We start from the raw sequence: 7760 nt of genomic DNA, 5'->3' as shown, positions 1-7760 counted from the left end.
ATGTGTGTGTGCGTAGATCAAAGAATGAAGAAACTTAGGTTGCAAAGGCCCTTTTCAGAAGCTGGGCTCAAGTACAGGGAGGGAACTGCAAACTCCTTTCCCTGCCATAGGGCAATAATTGAAGTAAAAAAGTCATTTGGGGAAGTGAAAGCAACAAAAAAAGTAGAATGTTGAAGAAGGAGGAAGAAGAATTGCCTGGGCTAAATAGTAAGATGAATAACCTAGAGCTGGATGATGCAAGTGCATCAAAACGCTCTAGGAAAAGTCATCTTTGGGGATTTCATTTCAGTTTTCTGAAAACCCTTCTCTCCCCAACACACACACACACACACACACACACACACACACACACACACACCCTTACCAAATTTTCCCACACTTCCCTAGGACTTCTTCTACTCCACTACCTAGCCAGGATTGAGAAAATATAAAAGAAGCTAACATTTGAATTGAAAAGAGAAAAAACATTGGGCAACTCAGCCTGGAAAGAAGGGAATCAGATAAATATACATTTTTTAACATGTCTTCATTGGCCACTCTTAAGCCAAAGAGGAATACCCTTTGGTTTTTTCCATTTAAAAAAAATCCAACTAATCAGATTATTTTTCAGATTTAGATCACCTGGATTTCCTTCCCTCCTTTTAGCCCCAATGATTGACAACTGGATTTGTTTTAAAGACCCCTAAAATTTTAAGAAACTCTTCCTAGAGGACTTTTCCCCATGAAACAACTTCAAAGGAAGTTAACTTTTAGATGGAGAAGTTTTGGAAACTCATCAGATTATTTCCAAAATGTGAGGCCACCCCCAGGCACCAACCTTGAATTTTAAACTGATTAACCTGTATATTTGAAGCAGGGCCTACTTCATAAGTACAACTCTGTCCTTACACAGGAGAGGTTGGGTGAATGTCATCCCACAGACCCATCCATAAGGGTGTTGATGGCCCGTAGCTGATGAGCATGTAGCTCGTTAACATGAACAGGATTAATGAACAGTGACCACCAAAAAGGAGCATGGTGCATTCTGGGAAATAATCTACGGGAAACAGACCAGAGGCTCCACAGCTGCTTTTCCCCTCCAAAAAGATTAGGGTGAGTCCTTCGTTACTTTTTGAAGGGAAAGAAGCTTGGGCAAGGTCTAAACCTACTCCCCCAGCTCCTGTTCTCTTTGGTTAGAAGGGTGGGAGACTGAGGGGACAGGTGCCAGGTAGAGAGATTAGGCTACTTAGAAGGCCTGGGGATGGGATGTGGAATGAGGTTACTTTTAAAAATTCTACCACCCAAAGGAACATATGTTCTCCACTGGTGGCGATTTCTGGGTATTAATCTCTCTTCCTAGACACCTCCCCTAGGAGAATTAATCAGGGGCGCCTGGCTCCACCAACAGGGTGGTCAACAAAAGTTTGATGTTCAAGGCACTGAAAGTGGACTAAAAGTTCTGGCTGAGCCAGAAGAAACAAACAAAAGACACTTTAACAGAAAAATCCATCTGAGGATTTCACTGGCAGTTCTACCCTTCAGGAAAAGGTCTTCCCAACCAATCTTTTTTCCAGGTTATGGCAACTCAGCCTGTGAATCAGACCACTCGACTTGTTCCACTGCCTGAATCAATAAGTATTCAAAGTGCTTGGAGACTGGAAGTGTGATGGAGAATGCCCATCCCTGGGTGAGAAGCAGAGCCCGCTCTTGCCCATCTGAGCTTCTGACATTCTCCCTCTCTTCTCTGCTGGGGCTTACGTTTGGGAGGGCATTTTTTTTTTTTTTTTTAAAGATAGTTTCACTGTTTTGTTTTTTTTTGTTTTTTGTTTGTTTGTTTTCTGAAGAAATTTATGAAAATAGTCTACTGGCTCTTGGATGCCCTCCATCCTACCCCTGCATCCCTTTCTCACCCAGAGACAAAGACAAAATAGGGCATAACTAGGGAGGGATGAGGCGGATGGTGATGGTGAGGTGGGTGGTAGTGGGAAGACAGAGGTCGGGGCTCCCTCTGGTGCCAATTTTAGGTACTGCACCAAAGCACATTATTCCCCTTTGCTGGTGAATTAAGACCTAGGGTTCTGGTGTTTTGTTTGGTTTTGTTTTGTTTTTCCTAATTATTCCTTGAATCATTGAGTGCTCTGCCAGGCCAGGGATTTGCTGGTGGGAACGGGCCTAAGCATCATCTTAAACCCATGAACCCTTTTACTCCTAGTTAAATGCTCTTTCCACCATAGCATACTTTCTCTCTAAAGGAAGGAATAGGGCTGGACGAGGAGACACTGGGGAACTCTAGCTCCCTATGGAGGACAGAACAGAAGCAGCAGCGGTGGCCCGCTGCAGAGATATTTGTGCTCTGGTCGAAGAACTTGCAACGAGGGTCATCCTCGAAATGGGATTTGCGCTTCTATGTCCAGCCCCCATCTAGGGATAGGGCAAATTCAGGGTGAGAGGGCAATGGCAGGAGGCCCAGCCAGGGGCTCCCGACCTGAGTTCCGTTATTGGTGGTATGCCTGCCCTTCCTCCCTAAGGACTCTCCTAGCCCACAGCCTGGCCACTCCTGCTCCAAACCAAGATCCCCATTCAAGTGAGACAAGAGAGACAGGGGGAGCGGAAAGACAGAGACAGAGACACACACACGAAGAACAAAACTGAACTCTGCCCCTTCCCCAGTCCCTACTCTCCCTGGCTCCGGGAGTGGGGAAGATGTAGGAGTAGGGAAACCAGACCAGAGGGGGAAACCTCCCCAAGGAGAGAGTAGGATAGTCCCAAGTGTTAGGGTATGAAGCACCATCCTTGGGACAGGGGGTGTTTCAGACACGTAATCTTCCCCCATCGGCGGTGGAGGAGAGCTGGGCCAGGGGCTGAGGGTGAGGGAAAATAGGTTCAAGACGGAAGCAAACGGCAATGCCCCTGAATATCAGGGAACAGTCCAGAGAGCCTTCTCCTCTGCCCCGCAGAGGCTCCCTACACATGAGTCTGCATCCTCTGCTGGAACCTCTGGCCATAGTCTGAGTGTTGGGATGTGTAGGAGAAGCGAGTAGCTGTGGCGTACTTGCCTATGGGGTCATATGCCTCATAGGGGGTCCGCTCCAGCCCCGGGGGAGGGGGCTGAGGGTAGCCGAGGCGGTAAGTGGGGTAGTTGGCTGCCCCTGGGAAGGGATGGGGGCCAAATTTCTCATAGTTCTCATAGGAGAGCTGACTGGCTTGCTCACCACCACCTGGGGGTGGAGGTCCAGGGGCAGGGGCTTCAGGGCCATAGTCGGGGGCAGGGCCCCGGGTGTAGGTGCTGAGTTGGGCATAGCCACTGGCATGAGAGAGACGAGAGGAGGGGCGGGCATCAAAGCGGGCAGGGCCTGGAGCACGATAGTCGGCGTAGAGGACAGCCCGGGAAGAGGGGCGGTCTTCATGTGCTCGGACATTGTAGTAGCCATTGGTGGGGTCCTAGAACATGGGGAGAGAGAAAAGAAAAAGCAACAATTAGAGAGAAATTTTCCCCTAAAGCCTGGAACCCAATCCCTGTGGCCTGGCCAGGCATCCCTCAACACCTCTGCCATATCTAAGTCATATTGCCAGCGTCTAACCTCTGAGCTACTCCACGTCTCACCTCAGAGCTCTAACTAGGGCCAAGTGGTTAGGGCTCTGTCCCAGGGGGCCAGTATGTAGAAAATGCTAAGGATACATATTCCTTCAGCAGTGTGGAAACAGCTTAGCTTAGCACTGAGTTAGCAAAAATAACTAGTTAAAATAGAAAGCTCCCAGATGGTTTATGCTTTTTGCCCCTGGCTGTTGTAGCCACTGGAGTGACTTCAATGTGTCCTGGGGTCCCTGTTTCTCATCCACCCATTCTCATCCACCCACTGTTTTAAATGACTTCAAAAATTAATTTTGGGTCACTTCCCCTAGGCACAAAAACTGTAGCCACAAGATTTCCCTATATCCCTCATTCCCCCACCTCCCCAGGCCCACCGCCCTGACCCTGCCAATTCCGGGACTCCCACTCCAGACCTTCATCTCATACTCTTCTCGGGTGTCATCACAGCGAAGGTCCTGTTTCAGATCCACATCATCCTTAAATGACTATGGGGACAGGAGAGTAGATGGGAGTAAGAGGTTAAGTAATCAAAAGCAAAGGGCCATGCCCCCTTCTGCTAATGAAGTGGTGGCAAGTGCCCGATACTGGAAATCAGGAGACCTGGTCCTTGGTCTGCTTCCAAGGCAGAGGATGACCTTAAACAAAACACTTCCCTGCCTAAAGTTTTCATTTCCTTACCTGTAAAATGAGGGTGTCTCATTAGATGAGTTTTAAGGTGTTTCCAGCAAGTCTAAAGTCATAAAGGAAAGGTGGGATGTCCCTCTGGATACAAAGGGTATATATGCAGCAGGCTGAAAGGGAGTATGTCTTATCTATCCTTTCACAGGGAAAAACCTGTCCTTTCTAGGAACTCTGTCTAGAGCAGAATTCCCCCCATCATGGTGGTTTCCAACACAAGGACTAGGCTCAGGTAAAAAGAGCAGCTAAGAGGAGGAATGGTTGAGGGGATTGTGCCCTGGGCCTCTCACCGAATAGATGGCCTTCATAACTCTGGTGGCAGTGGACACACTGGCAGTGTCATCCTCCCGGTCAGGGTGTAGGGTGAGGGGCTCACGGTTCACTGTTTCCACCTTAATGTCCAGCTTTCTCAGAGTCACATCCTTTCGGCCTAGGAATGGAAAGTGAACTGAAAAGCAGTCCATGTCATCTTCCATGTACATCAATTTTTTTTCCCTTCCCACTCCCACTCTCAGGAAAGGATCTTGTAGGATCCCTGTTTTGTCCAGAAGCAATGGGTGGATAGAGGGGAAGGAATCCTAGGAAGGAGGACTCAGACCCCTCCCTCAGTTATCCTGGAAATCATACTCACTTCCTTTGCGGCGTCTGTAGAGGAAGAAGACTAGGGCAGCGAAGAAGACGATGAGGATGATTCCTGCACCAATTGTAGCTCCAGCAATGATACCCACAGGAAGGACTTCTGAGGAGAAAGGGGTGGAGAAGTGTTGAGGTTATAATCAAGGGTTAAGTTTGGGCTGAAGGTTTATTCTGGTTTCAGGGCCAAGGGCTAAACTTGGAGAGAGGGATCAGTTTGGGGGTGAGGCTAAGGGTTATTTTTGTGGTAAGAGTACAGTCCGACATGAGAATTAAGGTTAAATTTGGAGTCACAGGCTCCAATCTAGGCTGAAGCAAATTTTAGGAGTTACCACAAACAACTTTCAAATTATGTTTATGTTTAAATTTAGAATTGTCATTGGGTTTTGGGAGGTGTCAAACTTATGGCTTGCCCCTGCGAGGCCCCAAGTAGGGCCCAATTAAAATGTAATTGGAAAATATTTAACAAAATAAATAAAAATACAAAACAACATAAATAATGTGAGTCAATATACCATTTGCTATATAAGAATTCATTTCTATTTTAGTTTGGCTGGTTTATATTAAAGTTTAAGTTAAGGATTAGCTTTAGAGAGTAAGCAAAGATTGGAACTGGATTTAGGATTGGACTAAAATCTGAACTGAGCTTTGGTATGGTTTTAAGATTAAAGTTAGAGTTGAAACTACATGAGATTTGTGGCTTGAGTTAGATTGGTTGCCAAACAGGATACATTAAAAATGTATTAATACCTAGTATGTGCAGAGCACTGTCCCAGGTGCTGATGAAGATACAAAATTTAGATGAGATATATTCTTTACCCTTAGGGAGTTTGCAATCTAAAAGGGACTTAGTTACCAGAGTCTAGTGAAATGTAAGCTCCCTGAGGAAAGGGACCACTTCATTTTTGTCAATCACAGCCCCTTCCACTCAGTAGAGGTTTAAAAATGTTTAATGATTAAAAAAACAAGAAATGTTTAGCTTGTAGAACAGAAGACTTAAAGGGCATAAAACAGGTACCTTCAAGTATCTGAAGAATTCTCATGTGGAATAGAGATTAGAGTCTGCCTCAAAGGAGGAGCTAGGAGTAACAAGTGGAACATGTAGAGGCAGATTTTAGTTCATTATAGGTGAAAATTTCCTAATAACTAGACATTTTCACCTGTGATGTATAAGTTGAGTTAAAATTTCTTGAGACCCAGTCTACAGCTACTCTCAAGGTCTATTGTTTGTTGATTCAGCCAAGTTGCCCTGGAGATGTCTACACTTCACTCAGGCAAAACCTCAGCCTCTGGAGGTCCTGTCTTTTCTGAGATTCTCTCAAGTTATTTTAGGAGGATAACTGCTTTATTCCTTTATTTTTGCTGTTCTAAGTTCATTTTGTGGCAATTTTCTGTTGTGGAGGAAATCTGGAGGGCTAGGCATTTCTGATCTACTCTGCCATTTTCCCAGATATTCTCATTCCCATTCTATCACTGTATTAGTTTCTGGGACTAGAATAGTCAGTTTATTCCATTCCCTCTCCTCATCTGCCAGCAAGGCTAGACAGCTATTCTTTAGGCCAGTCACAAATCTGTTTGTCTATCCACTTTCCTATGTGGGTATTTAACATCTATGCAGTAAGCACTTAATATATACTAGTAGTCTGACTGACCCCCAGCCAAGGCCCTAGGGAACAGCCTCCTGTGGGCCATTATCCTATAGCTGCAATTTCTCTCCAGGTCTGAGAATGAATTTAAAAACTTTGTCTCCTTCACTCTTACTCTTCTTAGGAATTTCATTTCCTTTCAGATCTTATCTAAGAGTCCTTTTATTCCAAAAGCCTTTCCTGACGCATCCCTCTTCATTGCTCACAATGGAAATTTCCTGCACATGCATTTTTAAATGCCAATGTGTCCCTTCATGTAATGTCAAGTGACTTTCTGTCTATCATTCTGTCTATCACAATAGGGATCATGGGGTCAGAGAACACGTCTTCTTCATCATGTTGTAAACTTCCCTTAAGTAAAGACCCTTTCTATTTATCCCCTGACATTAAAACGAGGACTGCTACCAGGATAGAGAGGGGCTCTGAGTTTGAGGCATATGAAGTCAGTTTGGAGGACCTGGGGACCTTTCATGTAGAGAAGAGTAACCTCATAGAGGACATACTAACTGTCTTTAAATGTCTGAAGGGATGTGATACGAGAGAAGGATTAGATTGGCTCTGTTGGGTCCAAGGAGCAGAAAGAACTAGAAATAGTTAGAAGTTGCCAAGAGGCAGATTTTTCAGCTTGACATAAAGAAAATTTTCTTAACCATTAGTTAATGATATGAACCAATTTGAAAAATAGCAAGTTCCTCCTCATTGGACATCTCTGAGCAATACTTAATAGCTTTGAATAATAGCATCTATTGGAGGCTGGATGATCTTTGGTGGGGTACAGAGTAGAAGGAATTTGGGACAGTATTGGGCTACATGGCCACTGACATTTCTTCTAAGATTGAATTTTGTGATTTTGCAACCAGGAGATCTTAGAGGGCAAAAATGGGATCTTTCGATTCAACCAATCAATAATTAATATACAAATGTCAGGTATTATGCTAAGCACTTTTCCCCTCAGAATCTTGCCCATCCTGATTCTAAATGTAGAGTTCAGGGTTCTGACCCATTATTTTCATCTCCCCACTAAGATCAAATTGGTATTTATTTTTGTTCTTCCAAAATAACAGCATTCTAAAAATTATACAGCATATACTGAGAAACAGTATAGGGGACATTCCCCAATCCAGAGGATCTCTATATCTTCCACCCACTGGTACTAATCATTCTGTCCCTCCTCAGAACAAAAGAGGAGGTGACAAAACTCCGCTTCTAGAGAGAAATGCCTGTGCCCTCCA

At 44.8% G+C, this 7760-nt stretch overlaps 1 protein-coding gene across 2 annotated transcripts in view; it reads right to left on the bottom strand.

Annotated features, from left to right (window-relative positions):
• Positions 1-1781: 1781 nt before the first annotated feature.
• KIRREL1 (kirre like nephrin family adhesion molecule 1) overlaps positions 1782-7760 on the bottom strand; it is a 154523-nt gene continuing 148544 nt past the window's right edge. The window contains exons 12-15 of one of the 2 annotated variants that reach the window (XM_074262248.1): positions 4881-4988; positions 4540-4679; positions 3985-4056; positions 1782-3420 (exon numbers count right to left, since the gene is read on the bottom strand). In XM_074262248.1, the coding sequence (XP_074118349.1) occupies positions 2944-3420; positions 3985-4056; positions 4540-4679; positions 4881-4988 (797 nt within the window). In that variant the 3' untranslated portion in view covers positions 1782-2943. Of the gene's footprint in view, positions 3421-3954; positions 4057-4539; positions 4680-4880; positions 4989-7760 lie in introns of both variants that reach the window. The other variant, XM_074262247.1, reaches the window with a different exon arrangement.

Source organism: Sminthopsis crassicaudata, chromosome 4 (genome assembly GCF_048593235.1).
Source record: "Sminthopsis crassicaudata isolate SCR6 chromosome 4, ASM4859323v1, whole genome shotgun sequence".
In the NCBI taxonomy this organism is placed as follows: domain Eukaryota; kingdom Metazoa; phylum Chordata; class Mammalia; order Dasyuromorphia; family Dasyuridae; genus Sminthopsis; species Sminthopsis crassicaudata.
Note: the sequence above shows the minus strand (reverse complement) of the source record. Positions and strands in the feature narration are given on the sequence as shown.